Source organism: Carcharodon carcharias, chromosome 8 (assembly GCF_017639515.1).
Source record: "Carcharodon carcharias isolate sCarCar2 chromosome 8, sCarCar2.pri, whole genome shotgun sequence".
In the NCBI taxonomy this organism is placed as follows: domain Eukaryota; kingdom Metazoa; phylum Chordata; class Chondrichthyes; order Lamniformes; family Lamnidae; genus Carcharodon; species Carcharodon carcharias.
This window is the reverse complement of record NC_054474.1, coordinates 54,611,061-54,638,082: the sequence shown is the minus strand read 5'-3', so window position 1 is coordinate 54,638,082 and position 27,022 is coordinate 54,611,061. Positions and strand designations below refer to the sequence as shown.

Genomic DNA, 27,022 nt, shown 5'->3' with positions numbered 1-27,022 from the left:
GAGTTCCTCAGGGTAGCGTCCTAGGCCCAACAATCTTCAGCTGCTTCATCAATGACCTTCCCTCCATCATAAGGTCAGAAGTGGGGATGTTCGTGGATGATTGCACAACTTTCAGCACCGTTCGTGACTCCTCAGATATTGAAGCAGTCCTAGACAATATCCAGGCTTGAACTGATAAATGGCTGTAACATTCGTGGCTTACAAGTGCCAGGCAATGACCATCTTCAACAACAGAGAATCTAACCATATCGCCCCTTGACATTCAATGCCTTTACAATTGCTGAAACCCCCACTATCAACATCCTGGGGGATACCATTGACCAGAAACTGAACTGGGCTAGCCATATAAATACTGTGGCTACAAGAGCTGGTCAGAGGTTGGGAATTCTGCAATGATTAACTCACCTCCTGACTCCCCCAAAGCCTGTTCACTATTTACAATGCATAAGTCAGTAATGTGATGGAATACTCTCCACTTGTCTCGGTGAGTGCAACTCCAACAACACTCAAGAAACTGGACACTATCAAGGACAATGCAGCCTGCTTGATTGGCACCCTATCAACTACTTTAAACATTCAGTCCCTCCACCACCAATGGCACAGTGGCAATAGTGTGTACCATCTATGAGATGCACTTCAACAACTCACCAAGGCTCCTTCAACAGCACCTTCCAAACCCGCGACCTCTACCACCTGGATGGACAAGGGTAGCAGATGCATGGGAACACCACTACCTGCAAGTTCAACTCCAAGCCACGCACCATCCTGACTTGGGAATATATCGTCATTCCTTCACTGTCACTGAGTCAATATCCTGGAACTCCCTTCCTAACAGCTCTATAGCTTTACCTACACCACATGGACTGCAGCAGCCCTAGAAGGCAGCTCACCACCTCATTTTCAAGGGCAATTAGGGATTGGCAATAAATGCTGGCCTAGCCAACAATGCCTGTATCCCATGAACGAATAAATAAAACATATATATGCTGACCTTGATCACTTGTGTGAGGTCATTGAATTTCTTTCAATACTGCATCCAGGCCCTGGGGCCTGACTCCTGGCATTGACCTCCACAGCTATCTTCTCCCATTGCTTTTTAAGTGCGTGTCTGGATGGCTTCCTGAATCCTGCTGATACAGGATATCTCTACTACTTTCCACTTCTTCCATCAATGCATGATTAACCAACACCTCTTCAATGTAATGCAGGCAGCAGGTCAATTTCATGCTGCCTGCACATTTGAATGATTGTTGCATTCAGTCAGCCCATTAGCAGGGAACCCAAAATCATAACCCACTTGTCCCACTGAAAGCTAACTTGCACCTCTTAAAGAGGAAGTACATTGTGACTGGAGCAGGTACTGCCAGTCTTGCAAGAAATGAACCTGGGAAACAATGAAGAATGGCACAGCATGAGAGAGCATGAGCTGCAACGTTTTTGGATGCTGTACTGGAGGACTTGACCGAATAAGTGGCAAGTGGGAGAGATTATCCTGCATCAGCCAGGGGCCCTCCAGACCACACTGAAAAGGTAGTGGGATCCATGGAATGAAAATCAGATCTCTGCCTATGTGTGGATGGTGAAACTCTACCCCGAAAGTTATCTAATTTAATGTCAGGTTTTAGATGATCGTTATAAATGGTTTAAGCTTTCCTCTAAATCATTTAGGACATACGGTGAATCTTTCCATTGCGTGTAATCGTTCATAGGCCTTTTTTAATTCCACACTCATGGTGAACAGCTTTTGCACTATATTCACTGAACCTTGCAATGTAAATGAAGAAAAATGTCCATTTATGCAGACATCAGTAATCGTTGCTGGGGTTTTCTTAAACACCAGATTCATCTTTACAGAATATCATTTGAAACCCCTGGGGAAATGGTGTTAACAACAAATTATGGTGGGAGATTAGGGAATGCCAGCTGAAATTCTACCCCAGAGAGGCAGCCCATCATGTATGTGTGTTGTGTCGTATATAAATTACAAGACAATTTGCTTATTTTACAAGGGGACTGAATAACATAAAATTTCATATTGACTTGTTTGCCTCAATAATCAAATTTCTGAGAATGAGTGTAGTCAGCCTAGGATAAGATGCAAGAGTAGTATGGAAATGTTCTGAAGAAGAGTCATACAGACTCAAAACATTAACTCTGTCTTTCTCTCCACAGATGCTGTCAGACCTGCTGAATTTTTCCAGCAATTTTTGTTTTTGTTTCAGATTTCCAGCATCTGTAGTATTTTGCTTTTAACTTATGGACCTTGTCCTTCCTTTTGCAATGTGGGATGGGAAATTTTGGCACATTTCAGTGAGGTAACAAGATCAGATATGAAAAATGTGCTTAGACATTATGGTTGAATGTTAGCTTTCTATTGATAATGCATTGAATCTACTCCAGAAATACAAGAATACATTCATTTCCTCCAGTTTTAGTTCCTTCGACTTGTATAAAAAGTGACAAATGACCAATGAGATGTTTTTTTTATTATACAAGATTAGCATATTTTGTTATTGGATTCTCAGTTACACCAACTTACTGCCAGTCATACTTTCTGATTCTGATCGCAGTTTTCCCAGAAATGACTGCAGGCAATCATACGGCTCTTTGTCACCAACCACAGAATTTCCAGTTATAGCAGTAACTTTCTGCGTAGACATGAGCTTCCTGTTTTTGCTATGCTTCTTTGTCATTGATGGCAATTGCAACATCTATGTCAAACAATCACATGCATAGACACAACAAAGGCACACCCAGTCCAGTCAATGCTGCAAACCTTCCTCATTAACATCTAGGGACTTGTACCAAAATTGGGAGAGCTGTCCCACAAATTAGTCAAGCAACTGCCTGGCGTAGTCATGCTAATGATACCTTTTAGTCAGTATACCAGACTCCTCCTGCATTCCAACTCTTCACTTCTCATTCTCTGTTTTCAGATACCCAAGAACTGCTGTTCGTTCAGCTAGTGGTGCCTCGAAAGGAAGGAGGAGCTGCTTCAGAGGGAAAAGCACAATTGCTGGATTTGACACAGGGTTTCGTGCAGAACTTGGACCCCAACCTTTCCAATGTGGAAGTGGCGCCTGACTCCATGACAGCTCTTGTGGCACCAGTCATAGTGCAGCATCTGGTGGCCAATGTCTCAGTTTCCATTGCAGCAAAAATAGAAACCACCTAATATTTTGATGCTGCAGTGGAAGTTCAGACTGAGGTCATGAGATCAGTGCCTGTTGCCATGCATGTCCAGCTTGCTACCATGCTCTTCCATTATTTTTCAACCTACCAGATAGATGCATCACAGGTTTTGTAGTTAGCTTGGAATGCCATTTAAATGCAGTCAATTATCTTTCTCAATAGAAATATTCTATTAATTGTTGGTATCATAGCTGTGGATGCCTGTGGTCAACAGGACATGCAGGCTCCTAGAGCAATCCAGCAATCAGTCCTGCAATTGATGACTAGGATTGCTGAGACACTGCAGCAGGGGAGTGGCAGTTGCTCCATGGTGCACAAACCTACAGTCCTTTCTCAAGGTGACAGCCTTCATCCTCCCAGTGGCAGTCTGCCAGTGCCCTTGCTGCTCCCTTTCAGCCAGCCAGTTAAGACTGCTGTTGCCCATGTCAAGGTGGTATAGTCCAACAGGTCTGGAAGACCCAGAGCTGCTTGAGGTCATCCTGCAAGGCCATCTGCAGTCTCTCTCACTAAAGGTCAGCAGCCTTCCACCAGTCATGCCACCACCACTGGTGTAGTACTGCCTAGGAGCACTGGACCAGGCAAAGGTATATGCAAGATAGGCGCTAAGAGAATGCACAAGGCTGAACAGATCAGTTTAGCATGTATATTAGGAGCGTTGTTTGATAAAATTGTTATGGAATAATTGTTTATTTGTTGGTGGTTTTTATTTCAGGATTTTGGCCAAGTGCATGGTGTGATGGTATGTGTCAGTTGGATTGAAAGGCAGGGAATCGTGGAGCAACTGTGATGTGTGGATAATATTTCAGTAAAACCAGAGTCTGTGTATCCACTCTCATACAAACCATCCAGAGTGGAGGTGTCCTGAATATCTTGTCCCTTTCTGCTCCTCCTCCTCCTTCCCTTCCTCCTCCTTCTTTTCCTCCTCCCAAGGTATCCTCCCAAAGATCTGGTGACAAGGCTGCATCCTCATGAAAGGACGATTGTGGGAGATGTAGCAGACCATCACAAACTTGGAGGCATGCACCTGTAAGTACTGGAAGGCTCACCCCGAGTAGAACAGACAGCAGAATGATTGTTAAAGTATGCTAATGGTTTTCTCAATGATGTTCCTTGTGAAAGTATGGCTTTCATTATAGATGCACTGCCCATGTGTGGTTGGGTGGCAGAGGTTCGTCATGATGGTCCAAAGATGGCGGGCAAGGCTGACTGGCACAAGATGAATGCATCATGACTGATGCCTGGAAAGTGGGCATTTACTAACAAGGTCTTATGGGCGTGGTCACACACCAACTACACATTCATCGAGTAATAGCCTTATGGCTTTGGTACATTTCCCTTTAAACATGTGAGACCCACAAGGCTACATGAATGTAGCCCATGACATCCTACACCACTGGGGATTCTGCCCCCCTCTGCACACAGCTGCCCTTTTCTGCTGCCAGTGCTCCATCTCTAAGCCAAGCTCAGCCCAAATGTTTTCCAAACTCTTTTAATAACAAGCAACACAGTACTTCCACTAACCCTGCAGCAACAAAAGACAGTCAAAAGCCCTTCACCTGAAAATCCTATGCTGCTCCCTTTAAATAGCACTAGTGACAGGGTCCGTCATGCAGCAGAATGCATGTTCTGCTGGGACTGATTAAGAGAAGGCATAAAGGGAAGCTGCAAGATCCAAGGTGACAGGCTGTGCGCCAAATCAGCGTTATTTCACTGCTTGACATCATGATCCGCCCATCTATATGTTTCAGGCACACACATGGCATGCGAATACTAGCACCATTACAATCAGGGCACACTGTGTCATTCATGCTGGAAGTGGCCAGAAAAATTCTGGCCAACAATTTCGAGTTTCACAGTCAATTATTTTAATATTTCAGTTTAAACAAAATTAATTCTGCTTAATAGCGATTACTGCTTGAGAAATATTCAGGTTTGTTCCACATTCAGTATGCAGCTTCTCAGTACACTTTTAATTACTGGACGGTAACTTCCGAGCTCCCCAGCATCAGACTTGAGGAGAATCCCAAACATGAGCTGGGGAATCCTCTTCAGAAATTCCCAGGTAAGTGTTTGCATGGCAATAACCCAGAGGTGCAAATTTCCTCGGGGCAATTGCCCATCTGAAAATGTGTTTAAAACACAAACTTCGGTTGGTTCTGACTGTGTTATACCAATAGTTACCCAGAAAAAGTTAAAAGAATGAAAACCTCTCCCAACTTCTGGGTAACTATTGTAAAGACCCAGATCGATCCCCCCATCCATGGGAGTCCCCCCACAACCCCAACCCCCCCAGGGGACTCCCCCCAACCCCCCAGAAAAATCACACCCCCGTGGTATTCCACACACCCCAACCCCCGATGGGATTCCCCAGTGCCTCACGAACTCCTCCTCCCTCCTCCATGGGTCCAACTCTCACCCCAGACCTGCCCAAGGCCCAACACACCACCCCCCCACCCCAAATGCCCAACCCAATCCGCAGCCCCAGCGTGAGCTGAATCCACATCCCCACCGACCCAACCCTCACACCCTAACCTGATCCACCACTCAGCCTGACACCCCCCGACCCGACCTCATGCTCAACCCGCCCTAACCCCCACAACCCAATCAGAACCCCTGACCCAACTTCCCTAAGCCTGACCCGACATGACCCCCCTACCCCCCACACTCCCCCGAGGTCCAACCCTCATCCCCCCCGAGCTCCAATACGCCCTCACACCCCCCTGAGGTCTGATACCCCCTCACACCCCCAAGATCCAACACCCCCCCCCAGGGAACGTCTTGTAGTATTTATGGTTTGTTTAGTGTGTAATGTACATTTAAAAGTAATACATGTTAAGGAAGATCACATGATCTGTAGTAACCAATAGGAGAGTGGCATGGGCTACCTCAGCAACCAGTGCAGAGATGGAGTTGAAGTTGAAAGCACATGTATATTTCCTGCTGAGTATATTGTTAATAAACTTAATGTTTCCATCCAAGAAGTGACTGCAGATCAACTCTATCTATAGCACCAACTTGGCCACCACTCACAACCAACAAGCACGACATAGTTGGTCACAGAAGTCCCTATCTGACGAAATGAAACTGTACTTCAACAAAAGACATGAAATAACCAGTCAGGATCTTATTGTGGGGAGAATGAGTGATAGTTCCTCCAAAAGAAAGGGAGCCACTTTTAATTGAACTATACAGTGCCCGTCCAGGAATTTCCCGAATGATGACCATAGCATGCAGCTATCTATGGTGGCTTGGGATGGATGACGAAACAGAGAGTGGTGAGGTAGAGGTCCAGTCACTGCACTTACTTAACCCGGTAACCACTTTGGTTCTTCCCCCAAGTTCTTCACGTATAGCAGCTCTCCCACAGTAAATTTCTTCTCACGACTATGCCAGTTATGTCTAGTTTTCTAGCTTCCCTGACTCCTTTCCACCTTCCCTTCTAAATTCAGCCTTATTTAGCTCAACCTCATCCTGAGACAGTGTTTCAACAATAACTCTGCAGGTGTGACACCTGTTGTATGAGCGGTAGTCATATAATGAAAAAGAAAGCATGCTAGCTTGGTTGCCAAGGAATTGCCAGTTAGCTTTTTCATGCCTGTCTTGAATGTTTGAAGCGCCCTTTCGACCAGTCCGTTTGAGGAAGGTTGGTACAGTGCGGTTTTCACGAGTGATACTGTTGAGGCTGATAAACCTTTGAAACTCAGCACTCGTAAATGCCGTGCCGGAAATGACTACTTCTGCTAGAAAATTCTGTGACTTTTGCCTCCAAAGCCTCTTTGGCTTCATTTAGCTGATTCCTTAGCTCTTTCATCTCTTTTTTTGTATTTGTTTTCTGCCTCCTGGAAATTTGAGCATTGTTCTGCCAACTCATTTTTCAGTTTGTTCAGCGAGGTGCTGAATTCTTTCTGTTTCTCTTTATACTTTTCCAGAGATACAAACTTTGACCTGAGGGAATCTTGTAGTGTGTGAAGGTCTTTCAACAGGTTTTCTCTTTTGCTTCAAAGGTTGCTCACCTCGCCTCGAACTCTGTCATCAGTCAGGGTCTCTCCGAGTTTTTTCTGCTGTTCTTCCAGGTTTTGGCTTAAGACAGCCTACATTTCTTGTTGAGTCCTTACACACTCCCTTTTCAAAACAGGAAAGCTTCCAGCTTCCTTTGGGAATCTCAGCGGCCAATCAAGATTGATTTCCCTTAGCCAACTTCGCCCTAGAAGGCTTGGTCCTCAGCCTCTCAATACTAACAATGCTAGCTTTGCCGATTGGCTTCCATAACTGACAGTTACTCTGTTTATGCCTTTTACCTGAATGTCTTCAACCATATATGTTTTTAGCTTGGCATCCGTTTCTTCTAAACTTAATTGATATTCACCATTATTCAAGTATCTGAAGGTATGTTCCCCAGTTACTGTAGTGGAAGCTCCCGTGTCCACTTCCATTCTAACAGGTTTGCCATTTACTTTTACTGTAATAAATATTGGTTCTGTCTTTCCACCTTTTAGATTAAACAATGTGTAAATGTCTGAATTTGTTGTTTCAGGCACTGCTACATTGTAGATTTCATTGGGCTTCTTCTTTTGTTTGCAAGCCTGCATGAACCTTTCCTTGCTTTGCCTCATCATATGTCCATTTATGTGACAATAGTAGCACTTGATTTTTTTAAACTGCTAATCGCCAAAAGACTGTTTGTTTCCACCTCTGTTAAAATTATTCTTCAATTTCGCTGCTAAGTTATTTTTCTTTATTCTTCAGCTAGTGGGGGCTATTTCCTGCTTCTTGGCAGAGTCTCGCTTTTTCATGCCTCTTTCAACTTAGGTTTCCTCTCTGATGTGGAGGATGGTGCCATTTCGCACCCCCTGTATTGCTTTTGAATCCCTTACTGCACTTTCCATGGCCAGCGCTATCTCTAGCGCCTTCTTGAAGTCCAGATTTACGTCGGACAATAATCTTTTCTGAATAGTGTCCTCTTTCACAACACACACTAAATGATCTCTGAGCATGTCATTCAGAGTCATACCAAACTCACAATGTTCCGTTTGCTGCTTCACATTTGACATGTAGCATGCAGTTGTCTCACTCAGTGCTCTATTTCGTGAATTAAACCTGAACCTCTGCATCGTGGCTGAGGGCTTTTGTTGAAAGTGACTCTTCACAGGGTCATAGAGTCATAGAGGTCTACAGAATAGAAAAAGGCCCTTCAGCCCATCGAGTCTGCACCAGTTAAACAAGTATCTAACTATTCTAATCCCATTTTCCAGCACTAGGCTCATGGCCTTGTATGCCATGGCATCGCATATGCAAATCCAAATATTTCTTAAATGTTAGGAGAGTTTCTGCCTCTACCGCCCCTTCAGGCAGTGAGTTCCAGATTCCCACCACCCTCTGGGGAAAATATTCTTCCTCACATCCCCTCTAAACCTCCTGCCCCTTCCCTTAAATCTATGCACCCTGGTTATTGATCACTCCACCAAGAGGAAAAGTTCCTTCCTGTCTACCCTATCTATGCCCCTCATAATTTTTTACATCTCAATCATGTTCCCCCTCAATCTCCTCTGCTCCAGGGAAAATAACCCCAGTCTATCCAATCTCTCCTCATAACTAAAACTCTCCAGCCCAGGCAACATCCTGGTAAATCTCTGCACTCTCTCTAGTGCAATCACATCCTTCCTTTAATGCAGATTCCAGAACTGAATGCAATACTCTAGCTGTGACATAACCAGTGTTTTATACAATTCCAGCATCACCTCCCTGCTCTTATATTCTATGCCTCAGCTAATAAAGACAAGTATCCCATATGCCTTCTTAACCACCTTATCTACCTGTCCTGCTACCTTAAGGGACCGGTGGACATGCACACCAAGGTCCCTCTGATCCTCGCTACTTCCCAGGGTCCTACAATTCATTGTGTATTCCCGTGCCTTGTTTGTCCTGCCCAAGTGCATCACCTCACACTCATCCGGATTAAATTCCATTTACCACTGATCAGTCCATCTGACCAGCCCGTCCATATCCTCCTGTAATCTAAGGCTATGCTCCTCACTATTTACCACCCCACCAATTTTCGTGTCAGCCGTGAACTTACCGATCAACCCTCCTTCTTTCAAGTCTGAATCGTATATATATACCATAAACAGTAAGGGATGCAACACCAATCCCTGTGAACCCCCACTGAACACAGACATCCAGTCACAAAAACACTCCTTGACCATTACCTTTTACTTCCTGCCACTCAGCCAATTCTGGATCCAATTTGCCAAATTGCCTTGGATCCCATGGGCTCTTATCTTCGATACTAATCAAGAATTGGAGGTCCACCAATTCATCGAAATTCATAAAATATGGGGCACTGGGTGCCATCAAACTTTGAATCAGACTGTAGGTTTTGCTCCCACAAGTACTCAAGAGGATTGCTCACCTCTTCTCTTCCCCCATAATCTTGTTTGCTTGAAAAAAGAATGTGAGATGTTCTATGTATTAGGACCAATAATCTATGGCTGGTTCAAAAGGATCAGTTTTGAATTTTGAGAGTAGTTAACTTCAATTCTAACAGAGCTTGCTATTTATAATCCCTGGGTGAGGCACAGTGCCAATTTCTTTCTAACTTGATTTCTTCTGTTCAATCCTGTTTTATCCTCGTTGCCAGTTTGTTGCCGGATAGCTGAGCTTTATTATTAATGATAAAGTTGATCTGCAGACACTTCTTGGGTGGAAACATTAAGTTTATTTACAATATACTCAGCAGCAACTACTCGCGTGCTTTCAACTCCAACTCTATCTCTGTACTGACTACTGAGTTAGCCCACACCACTCTCCTATTGGTTACTACAGATCATGTGATCTCCCTTAATATGTATTATTCTTAAAGGTGCATTACACACTAAATTAAGGCATAATTACTACAAGAGGTGAAATTCCTTATACATATTCCTTACACATTCTACAATTCTAGCAAACTATTTAGCCAACAATTCTTAAATTTGCATGAAGATATCTCTAAACTTCAATTTAAAATTACAATTTTAACTGTTGCTCATTTGAGCAATATAAATAAAATGATCCTATTTAACATCAAATGACTCTAACTTTATTTGCTATTTTTAGGTGACTAATGACAATGGATTGACAACAATTAATTAATTGATTATTAAAACTGATAACATAATAAACGTTTTTTGCTTGAAATAACACAGGCTTGCCCAAAACCCGGCCAGCGGGCCGCAACCCTACTCGCAAAGCTCTGTATCCCACGGACTCACTGTTCAAGATACGAATAAGTTGAATGAAAGATCTGCAAGGAGTTGTTTCTCTAATTATAGGCCATTTCTCTCCCATGTTTGCTGCTGATAGGCTCACAGGCAAGCCTATCAGCAGCAAATGTTGGAGAGAATCAGTCTCTCATTGGAGGTGCAGCGAGCAGTGTGAAAGTGAGTGGCTGCTCCTTTATTTTCAGAGCGCACTCTCTCTCTTGCCCACCCGCGCAGGCACCATCCCTGAAGGAGCACAGGACCAAGATGGCAGAGCAGGTGGGGAGGCTACGAGGAAAATCAGAGTCATATTTTTTATTAAAAAACTGAAATAAAATAGTAAAATTTACAAATACTCACTGGCTGAGCTGACTGAGAACATGCAGTGCTGCTTCCTGATAATGCTGATGATCACTCTGCGGGCCATCCCAAGCAAGGGTTCGGGAGAGGGATGGTGAGGAGGGTAGCAAGCAGGAAGCAATGTGTTCGGCAACCAGGAGGAGGTTTGGAAGGTCACAGAGTGGGTGGAGGTCGGGAAGATCCACAGGGCAGCTGGAGGTTGGAAAGGTCCACAGAGCGGTTGGAGGTCAGGAAGATCCACAGGGCAGGTGGTGGTAGGGAAGGCCCACAGAGCGGGTGCAGGTCAGGAAGATCCATGGGACAGGTGGTGGTAGGGAGGGCCCACAGAGCGGGTGGAGGTTGGGAAGGTCCACAGAGCAGGCTGAGGTTGGCAAGGTCTGTGGAGCTGGTGGAGAACAGGAGGTTCTGCAGCGCAGGTGGAGGTCAAGAAGTCTGCAGAGTGGGTGGAGGTCGGCAAGGTTCTTGGAGGGGTGGAGGTTGGGAAGGCCCTAAAGATGGGAGGAGGGCCCAGCCACTACCATCTGATTGATTCCTCCTGAGGTAAAGTGTCCAAACTTCATGGACCCAAGTGGGGAATGAGTCTGTGTAAGCAAGTTTGTGTGAGAGAGAGTGTGTGTGTGTGTGTGAGAAAGTCTGTGTGTGTGTGTGTGTGTGTGTGAGTGATTCTGTGTGAGTGAGTGTGAGAGGGGGAGAACTCTGAGACTGGGAGTGAGCCGGACAGAGATCCTACCTTCCTCCCCCTCCCTCCCAGAAACCTATCCACAAAGCATGCTAGGAAAGGAGGCTGAAAGGCAACCCACTTCCGATCCCACTTTCGTATGAATTCCGCCTAGGCCATCTTGGAGTTTGTGCCACCAGAGGCAAATGCAAGGACAGTGTTAGTTACACCCAACTCCCTAGCTTAGGCCTGCTCCCCAGCCCTTCCCTGGGTGACCAGGACTTGTGGCCTAGCCTGTCTCTCTCTCTAGCTCTGCTTCTTAAGATAAAAGGCAAGAAAGGTTTTATTGGTGAACTCTGCTGCTTGGCACCTCTTAATGGGCATTTTTATTATTTTTTTTTGAAATTATCAACTTAGTGCTTTGATATTTTTTAAAAATTCATGTTTAATGCTATATGAAACTTATCTAACTGAAATTTGATCATCGTCTCCTTGAATGAGGAAAAAAAAAATGTGCAGAGCACACGGGGAATCCCCATGCAAAAAGGTTGAACAAGCTTGAAATAGTGAATGTATGTATTCAGAGTAAAAGAGAAGTGGTATCTACATTTGAATGCTATGCTTGATCAGATGTGAATTAATATGGATTTCCCTAACTACAATTAAGAGGCTTGTGTTGGGAAATGTATCTACTTTTAATTGGAATCAACTACTTAAACTGTTCAAAATTGTGGTGTTGTAGCATGTGTGTAATAATAAAGTTATCAGTTTTTCATTATATTTGTCTATGATGGTGGTGTGGTGGTAATGCCACTGGCATAATAATCCAATGGCCCATGTTAATGCTCTAGGGACATGGGTTCAAATCCTACCATAGTAGCTGGTGGAATTTAAAATGTGATTAATAAAATGTGGAGTTGAAAGTAATAGTGACTGTAAAACTATCATTGATTGTTGCAAAAATCCATCTGGTTCACTAATGCCCTTTATGGAAGGAAATCTGCTGTTCTCACTTGGTATGGTCTACATGTGGTTCCAGATCCCCAGCAATGCAGCTGACTCTTAGCTGCCCTCTGAAATGGCCTAGCAAGCCACTCAGTTCAAGGGTGATTAGGGGTGGGCAGCAACTGCTGGTCACGTCAGTGATGCCTACATCCCTTAAAGAACGAATACATTTTTAAAAGTCACTTTCGCCACCAAATTAGAGGACTTTTATGGCTGAAAGTTTCATATTCTCCTGTATTTCTCATAGGTGTAGGCCTGGATTTTGTGGTGTTAATGACAGCAAAACAATCAGTATTCACCATCACTATCCCACTGGAATTGAGAACATTTTCTTACATATACAATTTGTACACTTGCATTTTAGACATTTATATAATTAATTATGGCATGGCAGATGAAAGCAATGTGAAAGTGGTTCATAATAATCATGAATACAGATTTTAATATTTAGCTGAATTGAATCAATTTTTTGCTTTTCTAAAAGCTTTCAAATAATACTTTGTCAAAAGGTATACTTTATTAAAATATTACTTTTTCTTTATACCTATATGGGACCCGATGTGTAGTAGAAAACCTAACAAAATTATTTAAAATGATGACACTGCTTTAATATCTGGCTTTTTTACCAGCTGTCCTTTTACGATATGATCACACTGTGGCTGACAGAAAGTCCATGGCATAAAAAGGGCCTGTTTGACATGCCATTGTCAGAACAGAATACAGTGCAAAAAGAAATCCAATCTAGCAAGGGACTGTTTGTCTTAGTCTAGCCAAACTAATGTTTTAAGAAGTAGTTTGACATGAGTTTTACATTATGTATTATGGAACCAGTCAGTAGCAGAAATCTTTGATCAACGTGAATTGAAGAGAGAAGACAAGAAATCAATTATGGGTGTACATGTCACCCAAATGTGGACAGCAAGGTTCCATAAATAGGAAATGAGGTGGTTGATTTTTTAAACTGCTTTTTTTTTGTCTGTGGGATGAATACTGACCAGTTCAAATTGAAGAATAAGAAGCACTTCCTACATCCTCCAGAATGTGCAGATGGGCCCTTGATTTAATGTTCCCTCTACTGAACTGCAACTCTAATTCAGCATTCTCTTGTTGCACACCGAAATGTCAGCTTAGGTTACATACTCAAATTATTTTGGTGGCTTGAACCAATAATCTTACTCAGAGACAACAATGTTAATATTGAAGCAAGCTGATCAGTTGCCAGGAAAAGTCATTTAGGAAACAATTTATTATTGTAATGGAAAGAGAGTAGGAATGGTTTTCTGCAGACGTGAGATCAAGTAGCCTCAAAGGCATTCCTCATTTCAAACTATCTTGTCTTCTTAGTCTAAAACTAAACATGAATGAAGTTAGTGTTGGAAAGCTTAACTTGTTCATTATTTTGACAGAGTATTAACACTTTTACTATAAATAGGTTAAGGTTGGTGTATAAACAGCAGACAGAGGAATGTCATATGAATGCATTTGTTATGGTCCTTCTATCAGGTCGCTTTGCTCACCGAACACAGTTGCACGCCTATCTACAAATGAGTGAGTTGACAGTCAAGATGATGCAGACGAAGAGACCATTGTAAGATGAAGCACAAGCTGTTTATTAACATAAGTAACGGAGCACTAACACATGTGTGCTTCTCAGACCAAATCCTATTCTAAAACTACTGATTGACTATGTGGACATTGCTACACAGCAATTGAGTAATGCAATCATGTGGTCAATCTACTTAAACTCTCTTACCTCAAATTACCACAGCATTAAATATACATCCACTAATATTTCAAGCAGTAATTTCTGGACTCTTGTAATCTTATGAATTCTGACAACTGTATCTTCCAAAACTCTAATTTTTGGAGAATTTCATTATTTTATTTCAATGGCAGTGTTGAAGTCAGGGGAACCAATTTGGCGTGTCACTTTCAAAATATCATAAAACTTCTGAAATAATGAATTAGAATTCTGTTTATGGATTAAAATGTAAAATATAAATCATTTAATTTCTTTTAATTTCTTATCGAAAGAATGAGTAAAGCTAAATGAATTACCCAAGAAAATCTGCAGGTTGCAAACATGGCAGTTACCCTAGAATTAGGCCAACCATTGATCTTCCCTAGACTCAATGAAACTTGCGGGGTCAGTCGGAGGGTGGGTAATTTATAATGGGACCAGCACACGACAAATCACTCGTACCTGTCTGTATGATGAGAACTTCCACATCTGGATGGTTTGGGGGCTGCCCAAACCAACTCCTAAGAAATTCCATATGGATTCCCCTTGATCTCTTATGTGAGGGGACTAATAATAGAAATGTCTTAACACTCTTTCAAGGATCCACAATTCTTCTCTGACCTAGATCCCTCTCAGTGAGGCCCACTGACACCTTTCTGGAGGTCAGTATGTCTCATCGTTTTGGTTTACCAAACTCCATCTTACTTCTGACAGGTTCAAACCAAAGAAAATTCCGCATGAGAATCCCCAGCCCTGGCTCCACATTGTTGCGTCACTGGTTTGTAAGATTTGGAGGGAGAAGGAAGGGGAGGTGGTTTTCTGCTCTTCGCAAGGCCCAGCAGATATTCCTAGTGTAGGCCAAGACCTGGTCTAAAAAAATCCTGCCAAAATTCCAGGCTCTACTGCAGCAAATATGGCCCCATTATTTTTATGATGGAGAATTCCTTTATAATTTCTAAACAAATGTGTCATGGGATGGGGGTGCGGTAGGGTCATGATTTTCAAGCTAAATGTATAGAAATGAAGTAAATAGTCAGCTGTAGTGTTTCCCTTCATGTGCTATGTTGAATGTGTTTGTTGTATTCAATTTATAATTAATATTCTTTTCAATAGCAGCAGTGGTGTATATGTGTATTCAGGTTTTCTAGGGTAGGTGAGCAGAATCTTAGAAGGATGTTAAGGGCCTGTTTCCCTATCCAAATCTAATCATCTTGGATTGAATCAAACCTTTAAACTGAGGACATTCCTGTTTAACATGGATGGTAATCCAAACACATTTAAATCTAGCATATGTTTAAAATTCTCAATGTTCCATCCAATTTTTCCATTATTATTTAGACATCTATTGACAAAAACGATGATTAACAAAAATATAATTTATAAAGTTACAAGTTGTATAAATGTTGCTATGCTATAGCATACTCGAGTACCCAAAGTGATAAAGTACACTGGAAAATAGTTCACATATTAGTCCGTGATGCCATATGAGGGGGTTTTCAGAAGTTGCTTTATTTAAAATATTTGCCAGAACCATGTACTAATAGATAAGGTGAAAAATTGAGTTTGCCATGTTGTATCGTCAGAGTTTCTCCATGTTCCTCTGTAGTTTATACCTATCTGCAAAATCAGTCTCTGGTCACTTCTTTATACCAGCTGAAATAAATTAACAAAAGGTTAATAAATGACAGCAACAGGAAATAGTCCAGAGTAATGACATAGCCACCGTCAAAATGGATAAATCAATAATGAGAAACAGAAGAATATCACTCAAGACATGCACCATCTTGGATCTCCAAACATTTCCAGCACTGGCTCTTAAACTTAGGAAAAAATAAATGCTTTTTAAATGACGGTATCTATTATTTAAATGATAGGATCTATTATATATTTAACATGGTAAGTGATCTCAGGATTTCAAAGGTCCTGCACTTAAAGGAGCCTCAGGAATGTAACATTTGACTAATTGAGACTAATTAGGCAGTACCTAACATTATAGTGACAACCTCCAAGTGCACCTTCCTCTCCTTCTCTTCATTCTTTCACTTGCCTCTCCTCCTGCTTTTCTTCCCCCCGTCCTCACCTACGTTTCCCATCTTCGCCTCTTCTCTATAGTTCCTGCCCCATTCTTACTTTCCTCCCTCTCTCCTTACTTCCTCTCCTCACTCTCCCCTTCCCTCCTCTTTCCCTGCATTGCCCTCTTCTTCCCTCTTTTTTAACTTCCTCTTGTACTTTTCTCTCCTCTTCCTCCTCTTGCCCTCCCTTCTACCCTCTTCCTCTCACCAGGCCTTCCTCTCCCATTTGTTCTCCCCTGACTGGGATTTTCCTTGCCCGGGTGTGGTCAGTGGCTCAAGTGAGCAATATGGCAAGAAAGCCATAAATCAGTTTCACGACATCATCAAACCAGGTTGCCATCGTCCTCTCCGCTCGCCAATGACCGGCCACGTTCCCCACCATCGGACATCAGGAACCTCATTGTAATACATCAGCATATCATTATAAGGCCAGCCTGCCAGACCCATCCCACCCTTCTGGATCGTCCACCCATATTGAAAGGAAAACACGCCAATGTGTTTCACAACAGCATATAATAAGGCATGCACTTGGCGGGCTGGACTTCGCTCAGGGCTTCAAGATTTGTTTGCCTACCTTGCTTCGGTCAGCACTCGCAGTCATCAGCGCCAGGCTTCACAGACAGCATCACATCACTTTTAGGGGGGCTCACAGGTAATTCTCTACCTACCGGACCAGCCATATATGGGTGGCTTTTCAATGGCTACAGGGCTAGGTCTTGCTTGGGGAAGGGGGAGAAGTGGCCTCAAGCAAGGGAAGAGGCTGCAGGACAAGAACTGTACTGGGGAAGGAGGCACATGTGTGTGGGGGCACATGTTGATCTGTGCAACTGGCCTCAAGATGGTGAGGGCTGAGGAGGCAGTCTCCAGAGGAGATAAGGCCAGATGGACATGTGAGGGTGTGTGTGTGAGAATGCGTGGTGATATCCCTCGAGCTGGTAGTGAGTGAGATGCCAGTGAATGTGTGATGGGCTTGATTGTGTGAGTTTAGAATGATGAGATAGTTGCCATACTCTGGCTGCACGGTTGAGATCATTCATCCTCTATCTGCATTGGATATCCAACCTCTTCTGTGCAATATTGACACTGATCACGACTGCCATCACCTACTAAGCCAGAGAGGGGATAGAGGGCGTCATAGCAGGCCTCCATGGTATCCAAAAGGCACTCAAGGGCTGCAGTCTTCTTGTTTTTTGGGGCCATGTCTTCTTTGCTGCAATCCTGGGCTGGAAGCACTGAGCGCAGCTGTACCTTAAATGTGGTGGCTGGCATGATGAAGCAGTGAGGTGATGGCATCGCGGGCGAATGAGAGCCCGCCCACCATGGAAATGGCATGTTTCCTGGGAATGCATAAGTAATGCAGAGGGTTTGAGATGATTTGGCGTGAAAACCCGCCATCACCACCAATAGTTAAAACATTGTTTTGTCCACCTGCTACCACACTTTGTGCAAATATGGGTTGACTCTGCCCCCTTTCCTTTCATCCATTCGCATATTTTCATCTGCCTCTGTGTGCCTCCTCTCCAGCCTCTGCCTCCTCCCTTCTTTTCTCCTCCATCCCCTATTCTTACTCCCATCCCCTTTCCCCTCCTCCCCCTTGTCTGTTTCCCCCGCCCCTTTCCCCTTCCTCCTTTATTACAGGCATGTCACAATTAGTCAGCCATGGTGTACTTTTTTCTTCTGGAAAATCATACTTGGCTGCCATTTTGATTTGTGCTCTTTTAACTCTGTAAGAAATGGTTTATTAACCTCAAAAAGTGGAAATATCCCCAAGTGATAACTTGCTTCCCTCATATTTTACATACATTGATTTTAACATCTCCCCTGGTAAAAAAAAGGGGAGGAGTTATGGGAGGGATGAAGGAAATGCATATGTTGAAGACCTTTTGAAGGTGAAATGACTTCTCTCACGATTGTGCACTCAGGCTATTTTGTGAGGTAGATTCTTATTGAATCATTGTTGCAGTAACATACTATTCCAATTTCAGAAGAAAGTGATGAAATGGTGACTGCAAAGAAGAAGATTTTTGCTTCATATGTAGAAAAGGTGAAGGAAATGGAGTAATGGGGTAGTAGTTTTATCTTCACAGTTTGTAGCTCAGCTTGGAATGACCCACAAAAAATATTTACACTTTCAAAAAAAAATGCCTTCGCATTATTTATTTGTTGCAAGTGTCAGGCTCACCAGCTTCAGTTGAATCATTCTGAAGCGACCCCTGCACTGTTGATTCTTGTGCTCCTAAAGCACAAAATAAATATAATTACTGCAGAATCCATTTACAATAGGAGCAATACATTCTGAATTTTGTATTCAGCAACTACGCACCAGCTTCAGTTAGAGTTCGCATAGAAACCAGAGCGATGCCCTCCTTTTCTCCATTAACCTGAGAGCTGAGGGAAAGTGCAGATATATAGATTTTTTTAAAATCAACAACATCTGTGTTGAGTATAATATTTCAATCTTTAATGAATAGTTAAATATGAAAATTATTAGCCTAAACTTACCTTTCTGATGGTGCTGCACTCCTTACCTTCCTTGTATCTATTAAGATAATAAACAAAAGAGCTGAAACAATCAAAGAATAAATAGCAAGTTATGAGCAAAACATCTTGTTGAAAGGAATTTTTTATACTTTTACAATATCTGCTCATGCATATTTCCAGAAAGTATAGTAAGTGAAAATATTGATAGTTTCTAATAATGAAATAAATCATAGATAAAATATCACTTAACAAATGATGGCTCGAAATCTACATACTAGAAGTGTAAAGCTGAATTTTTCATTGCAAGTTGATTCATTCTAACTTAGTTTTAAAGACAGTCTTACAGATAAATAAAATATATGATTTATGACAGAGTGCATATTTTGGTTAACGAAAAATATTAGAAATTTGTGGCTACCTTGTGATACATCCTCAAAATCACAACATTTTAATCGCATACTGATGACACCAACGAGAATCACCATAATTATCACAAGGATTAGGATCAGGATGATCACAGCTGAAAACACAAGTACAATAATTAAACATTACCCTTACAAAGGTGGAAATGCTAGATCTCAAAGATAAATTTGAATATGACAGCAAAGAGCTAAGTAATCAAATGGTGAAGTTGAGGTTAATGTAATAGACGTAAGAAAGATTAAAATAAGCATTATTAAATCAACAATATAATAATGAATGCAGGATCAGTAAAATGGTAATTATGAAGAGAGGAAGAAATGGCAATGTTACTAGAGAAAAATATTACATGTTTAAAGGCAGCTTTAAATGAAGGACTTCCACCAATCTATACCTGTTACCTAGTTGTAAGTTAGACAAAGCTCAATAGGGACAGAAAATATGGAAATTCCAATACTTTGTACTGTCCAATTGTGATTACAAGGATTGACATGTTGTCATATTCTAAAATGGGTACTGGATGAAGGATTTGTCCCTTATTCGAAGGTGGGGGCAAAAGTAATAGTGACCAAAGTAGCTATGTAATCAGTTGTATTCTGATACCATTTTCAGTAATTAAAGAGGAGTCATCTGAGTGCATAATGATCTCTCCATGTACTTCTGCCTCAAAGTCCATATCTTTCTACGTTCACAAAGTGGTGGAGGCAGATCAAGTTACACTATGGATGACAGACCAGCGTACTGCAGAGTCCTTCAACCTTTCCAGGCAGGGAAAGCACCCCTCTAAGATAATGATGGTTCTCTCAGTTACTGCTGTTGAAGCACATGTCTTGTAGAAGCACATGTCATGCAGAGTACTCGATGTTACTGTGTAGGGTACTCAAATGGAGTTATTATCAATGAGAGCAATGGGTAATTTTTGTAACACACAATCCAACCTTTTACCTGATTTTTTTTTCTTTGAAAAGCTTGAGCCAGGCTGAATTTCCAAGTTGAAAATATCATGACATTGTATTGATATGCAGAATCCTTTGTATGTTATCACACATATCTGCATATTGGGGAACGGAAACCCCTTTTGAGGATATTGCAGGAATTTTCTATATTAACTTGCAAAGCACCAGTGTCATCTATTTCACCCCTTACCTGTAGAAAAGCCAACATCTTTGTAAAACTTGATACCCCTAAATCCCTACTATCTTAATGTATTGTCAGACTGCATGGCCATGCTTTCTGAACTCTTTACAATATTTCTTGGGTGAACAATGTAATTACTAAATATACATATAATTAAATTCTTTGTATTTCCTCCAGATTCTCACTCTAGATCGAGTTAATGACATACTACCATGCTGTTTGGGTCAAACATTTATCCTTAGCTCTCCCCAGCCCAAAAGTGTTATTCCATTTTTTGCTAAAATTATGTAAATTTGAACTGCCAGGTTCCTAAATCTTTGTTGTGCCCCTTTAGAACTCAACATTTGAGTACAATGTTTCCCTTCAACACTAAGTTGTCACATTTCAGAATTTCACAAGTGCTACAGGATAAACTTAATTTATTCTAGCTCAGCAAGCATCATTGCTGAGCTAAATTGGTAGATTCTGCTATGGGGTGGTGAGTTTGATGAAATGGTAGTACTAGAGTTAAAAACAGGAAGCTGCAAAAGCTGGAGGCTGTCAGGGTCATTTGAAGTTAGTGCTGAGTTTAGACTCGATTTAGGCGGTCCTAAGGGCCTTAACCTGCAGTGTGAGAATAATGAATTGGTGGAGTAGACATAAACACTCTTGAAGGGTGAATAAGGTCTGTTTAAATGTCATGATCTGAAGGTTTTAAATGTCCCTATCTTTAAATATAAAAAATGGCCAAAGCCATCACTGAGAGTTCAGAAAAACCTTCTGCTAGACCATTTTGATTGATAGACCATCTTTTGTAGATTAGAAAAAACATTAGCATCTGGTAATGCCATTTCAACAGAGCTCTTTGTTGACATTTCCCCAAGGACTATTATTATTATTATTACTATTATTATTATTATTATTATTATTATTATTATGATGTGATTAGGAATGCTTGGCTGAGTTTCAAATGCTACAATTATTTAGCAGAAGGTTCTGAGTTCAAAGTTTGAGTTTGTTTTTTTTTTGTAAGAGATTAACCACTTGAGGAAAAAACATCTTTGAATGGATTTCATGCAGAGGAGTTTTTTCACTATCACACGTGTATGAGTGACAACTGTATTAGATAGTTGGACTTTTTTTTTTCATCTCCACATGACTTCTGAGGCCTGTTCATGGTGGATATTGGGTGAGTGGCTATAGAGGTGATATAGGGGCTATGAGGGGCACAGGGGTGGGTGAGGGCATGTCTTGGCTTGATTTGGCATGGGAAGTTTGAGAATCATGGGGGTGGGTGGAGGGGTGAGGGCTGCAGGGCCTAATAACATGTAAAACAACTGGGGCAAAGTCCCAGAAAACCAAGGCGGGTGTCCTAACCAGCCCGCCAGAGCACCTGCCCACCCTTTGTGACCACCATACTCTGGTTCCAGAGTTGGCGGGCCCAATTCTATCCCACTCCACCCCAGCCTTCCCCGCAGTAATAATTGTGCATGCCAGGTCACTTTTTACCGAGGTGTGTCTGGTGAGTCAGGAAATTTCACGACTTGAGCTATCCATCTTGGTAGCGATAATCCAGCTCTCTGTATTAAGAGCTGAACCTGGCAAGATATACGCCTAAATCACTAACATAAAAATCAAGGGTAAGATCAAAATTAGGAATGAATTGGCAACCTCATCAAGCCAATTCTATTTTGAGCACCTCCATGCAGTTGCTTTTATTCTACCTAACATATACATTTGACCCCTGTGCCAATTGATCAGGGGTATAAAAGACGGAGCTAGATTGACTAAATTAACTGGGTAATCAGCTGCAGAAAATTACCAAAGGCCAGTACAGACAAAGAGCTGGATCCACTTGTGGTAGGAGCTGTGCTTGGCTCTGACCCAAATGCAGGATCTGTCAAAAGAAAACATCAACATATAACCAATACCATGCTGAAATAAGAACCTTCAAACCAAGGTTCTTTGATTTGAGCTGTGCTTAACTAATTTTAGGCAGTACATACAATTGCCTTCAGTTCTCATGCTTATTAACTTCTATTGCTCATTTTTACAGACTTGCAGCTTTTGCAGTGACAAATAAATATGAAATGCCTGTTTCACTAATTCTACAATAAATACTCACTTGCAAATGACAATGACAGATTGTGCTTCCAGATAGATTTTTCCATAATGGAGTCTGTCTAAGCTTCTCTCCTTAGAAATCTGCGCCCACTGATTCCTTAAGTTAGTTTCTTACCTCCTATGCAGTTTGGTGTGCAAGAATCAGTACAGAAAGTAGGGGATTTTGTACTGTGTGGGATCCTGCTCAATCAGCTGCACTACCAACCCGGTACCTAGCAGGCGCTGGAAATCTGACAGCAAGTGAAACCTGTCGACCCTGGGTCAACAGATATGCCATCAGTTCTCAGAACTGCAGTGTGTTGCTGCCTTTATGACTCAATGCAAATAGCATCAGGATGTAATTTTATTGATGCACAGGGATCATTTAGATGCCTGTTACCTGCGTTTTTGAAGAAAGGACTAATGAGAAAAATGGTTGACCTGGGCTGGCAGGAGAGAAACCAGGTGTCCATTTTCATGATCCACTTTATGTACAGATTTCAAAACAGTATTTCCTTTCAGGACTCCAGGGCTCTGATTCCATCCAGGACATGGAGATTAAATCCTCTTCCACTGCTTGTCAGGTAGATACAAGCTTGCCAGACATTTGAGCCTCAATATTAAGATCCCCACAAAGTCAAGGGAAGGGGAATTAAAAATGAAAAATAAGTGGGACACATAACAGCCAATTTGCCATTTATATGCCCACTCTCTTTTTTATAATAGCAGTTTTCATGTCATGCGAGTGTCCTACTGTGGAGAAGTGGGGTGCTTCATTTACTTATCTAAATTGGACTCACACAGTGCAATTGCCAGCCTAGTCTAAACTTCATAGATGCTGTGTGGATTTCCCAGGTGTTTAGAAGCCAGAAATAAAAATAAGGTGGGAGCAGTTGATTCCACATAACTTTGTGGGCCAGAAGGAGCAGGAGTACTTCTTGGTTTCTCAAGGGAGCCTTCAGCATTCCATTTGCTGATCATGATGGCCTCTCCCTTTAGTCAATCAAGACCAATCCCATCCTTCACCCTCTGCCCCAAGATCTATTTATCGACCTTCCCTTCATATCATGGTCCCCCCCTCCTACCTCGAAGCTCTGACCTTTGGCTTTTTCCCTCCCATAAAAGCCTCTCGCATGACCCAACTCTAAACCTGATCACCAATCTTCCCCTCCTTGTTTGCCAAGGATCATCCTCAAGCTGTTAATTTGCTAGCTATGTTGGAAATAGAAGAAAAAAATTATAATTAGGTCCTGTCTTTAAGTTTAACAGGAACTGGCAGCCCTTGCCTTACCAGGTTCTTCTGCCATTTTCAGGTTCCCAGGATGCTCCTCACCTACCGTATGCATTACAGCCATGGTGTCACCTCTGGATTAATGCCATGTTCCTCTTAGAGCTGGGGAGTAGCGTATTCCTCATATTGTGAATCTTAGCCCTTGGCCTCGCCCATTGATAGTCATTTTGGTTGAAGGCTTCGCCCATTGATCATTGTGAGTGTTTATTTTTCTTGATTACTGAATGGTAGTAGATGTTTTTTAAGTACACATGTTTGTGGTAAATTCACATAATGAGTTTTCAATTAAATTTACTGTGTGTGGCTCAAAGGGAATCGGTGTAATAAACCTAAGGTTAGTTGGTGATTTATATTGGACAAATTAAGTATGCCAATTCATTCTAGTTTTAGATATTTCAATAAGGATGAATGTTTGCATCCATTCCTAGGCATATAATCATATCCAAGACATGAAATAGTCTCATAAATATGAAGTAATGTTTCTACTTGCTTCTATATTTCTGTAATTATTTTTGCTGAAGTTTTCATTAAATTGCATCAACTTAATTCCTAATTAACAATTAAGAAACGTTTAAATAAAATTAAGGTAATAAATAAGCAGGATCAGTTATTGTCATCTTGAATATAAATGTGTGCTTGTGTTAGCTAATATAGAGTTAATCCAGTGATGATCTTTACCTGTTACTTCAGCTTTGCTGGTTGGTGTTATAGAATATGTGCTCTGTAGAGTGGATGCCATAGAGATAAACGTTGGCTGAGCAGCAGTGCTATTGTCAACTGCAAAGAAAATCAGGTAAAAACAGGTGCAATGTAACTAATAATTGCAAACACTGACAAAAAAATGACTGGAGACAGAACTTGAACAAGGATCCGTATTACCAGAACTGTCAAGAATCAGCATTGTTGAATACAACACAAATTCCCCTCCTAGCCACAAACCATCCTGACTTGGAGACATATCACCGTTCCTTCACTGTCACTGGGGCAAAACCCTGGAACTTCCTCCCTAACAACACTGTGGGTGTATCTACATCACAGGGACTGCAGCGGTTCAAGAAAGCAGCTCACCACCACCTTCTCAAGGATTATTAAGGGTGGGCAATAAATGCTGGCCTAGCCAGCGAAGCTCATATCCTGTAAATGAATTTTTAAAAAGACAACACACAAGAACATAAGATTTAAGAGCAGGAGTAAACCATTTGGCTCCTTAAGCCTGCTTCACCATTTGATAAGATCATGGCTGATCTGATTGTGGCCTCAACTTTACTTTCCGTCTATCCCCATGCCGTTTGACCCACTTGTCAATCAAGAATCTATCTTACTCAGCCTTAAAAATGTTCAATGACCCAGTCTTCACCAGTCTCTGGGGAAATGAATTCCACAAACTAATGACCCTCTCAGAGAAAAAATTCTCCTTTCTCTGTCCTAAATGGAGACCCTTTATTTTTAAACTGTGTCCTGTAGCTCTAGTCCTCCCAATAAAGGGAAACATCATTTTAGAAGCAGTTCAGAGAAGGGTTACTAGACTAATACCAGGAATGGGCATGTTGTCTTATGAGGAAAGGCTGGACAGGTTAGGCTTGTATCCACTGGAATTTAGAAGAGTAAGAGGTGACTCAGTTGAAATCTTTAAGATCCTGAGTGGTCTTGACAGGGTAGATGTGGAGAGGATGTTTCCTCGTGGGAAAATCTAGAACTAGAGGTCACTGTTTAAAAATAAAGGGTCACTCATTTAAGACAGAGATGAGGAGAAATATTTTATCTCAGAGGGTTGTGAGTCTTTGGAACTCTCTTCCTCAAAAGGCGAAAAGGCGTTGGAAGCAGAGTCTTTGAATATTTTTAAGGCAGAGCTAGATAGATTCTTGATTAACAGTGGGGTGAAAGGTCATCGAGGGTAGGCAGGAATGTGGGGTTAAGGTTCAGACCAGCCATGATCTTATTGAATGGCGGAGTAGGCTCGGCAGGGGGTGGGGGGCGGGGTGGGGGTGGGGGGGGTGGGTGGCACGTGGCCTGCTCCTGCTCCTAATTCATATGTTCCTATGTAACCTTTGATGTAGCAACTTATCAAATACCTTTTGGAAATCCAAGTATACCACATCTACAGGTTCTCCTTTATCCATGTTGTTTGCGGGGAATCATTGGGGTGACATTCTATGCCACAGCCCCAGTCCAGATCCCCCCCTCCCCCAACTTCCTAGCTTCTCCTTCCCACAAAAAGCACCGGTCCCAGATTCTCTCTTTTTTCATTGTTATCCATTGAACTTCCTTTTACAGAAAAATCAAAGGAAAAGCATCCTCGAGCATCACCTGACCACTCAATTCAACAGCCCACTTGTTAATTTAACGAGCTATAACACCAATCCATGCCCTGTAATACTGCTGCCTGTTTCTCTTTTTCACTGCCATTAATTTTCTTGTCTCTCACTGCTGTCCATTCTTCTTTTCATTAATATGCTTATTCCACTTCACGGGCATCAATCCCCCATCCTATTTCATTGCCATCTGCTCCCTTCTTGCACTGCCACTCATTTCTTCCCACGTCTCACACTTAGCTAACTTCTGTGGTGACAGCAGTGGAACTGATCCCTTACAGTGGAGAAATAGAAGTTTACACAGTTGTCCAGACTCAGGTGAGCACATGTTGTGAGTTGATATGTAACATTGGTAAAAGTTGCAAATGTATGGTGGAGAGTAAGGCTGAGCTGATTTTGTATGAGAAATTGCAGATCAATGTGTTGGGAATTGGGGGCCACTAGAGGTCAGTGATGTTCTATCTTCACCTATTCCATTCTAATTTGTAGCAACATAACCAGCACATTTCCTGCAATGGCTTCTTATTCTGTGACTACATGGTCATCTGTGGAATCCCTTAAAATTTCATGCTTGCCCTTTATTGTTCATTATACACATGCTGCGTTTCAACCTGAGACTTGACATGCCTGCACTCAGTACAGTCTCTTCAAGTGTTTCTGACCTTCCAGCAAGATCCAGGGACAATTTTGTGAATGTTCTGTCCTTGTTATAACTATGTTCAGATTCACTATTATTATGTTCCCTAATGTATACATGCACACAAACACACATTTACAAATTAAGTTAATTGTTCTGTCAGTGGTGGCTGTCCCTCAATCTGAGGATGACTTCTACTGAAGGTTGTGAGTTTGTGGCATGGGTCTTCATGTGACTGAGAAGGATTACTCTCGACCCACATATCTTTGGACACAAAGGGCAAGATGTCCCACAAGGTAGTGGAATCCAGAATGCAGGATTTGTTCCTTTTCTTTTCTTCTCTGCTGCCTCTCTGCCTCCTCATTAAGATGTTGTGACTCAAAACATGATGCAGCT

The 27,022-nt window shown here is 42.0% G+C and overlaps 1 protein-coding gene and 1 long non-coding RNA gene across 4 annotated transcripts in view; one reads left to right on the top strand and one right to left on the bottom strand.

Moving 5' to 3' along the window:
• Positions 1 to 3,876, top strand: part of LOC121280990 — a 36,419-nt gene extending 32,543 nt beyond the window's left edge. Inside the window, exon 2 of the long non-coding RNA XR_005943783.1 lies at positions 2,937 to 3,876. This is a non-coding gene — a long non-coding RNA (uncharacterized LOC121280990). The remainder of the gene's footprint in view (positions 1 to 2,936) is intronic.
• An 11,803-nt stretch (positions 3,877 to 15,679) lies between these two features.
• The window catches only part of ecscr (endothelial cell surface expressed chemotaxis and apoptosis regulator), a 59,045-nt gene continuing 47,702 nt past the window's right edge, over positions 15,680 to 27,022 (bottom strand). For 2 of the 3 annotated variants that reach the window (XM_041193514.1, XM_041193513.1), the window contains exons 5-11: positions 24,356 to 24,454; positions 22,106 to 22,180; positions 19,166 to 19,267; positions 18,769 to 18,805; positions 18,590 to 18,654; positions 18,449 to 18,502; positions 15,680 to 15,847 (exon numbers count right to left, since the gene is read on the bottom strand). In XM_041193514.1, the coding sequence (XP_041049448.1) occupies positions 15,831 to 15,847; positions 18,449 to 18,502; positions 18,590 to 18,654; positions 18,769 to 18,805; positions 19,166 to 19,267; positions 22,106 to 22,180; positions 24,356 to 24,454 (449 nt within the window). In that variant the 3' untranslated portion in view covers positions 15,680 to 15,830. The remainder of the gene's footprint in view (positions 15,848 to 18,448; positions 18,503 to 18,589; positions 18,655 to 18,768; positions 18,806 to 19,165; positions 19,268 to 22,105; positions 22,181 to 24,355; positions 24,455 to 27,022) is intronic. The other variant, XM_041193516.1, reaches the window with a different exon arrangement.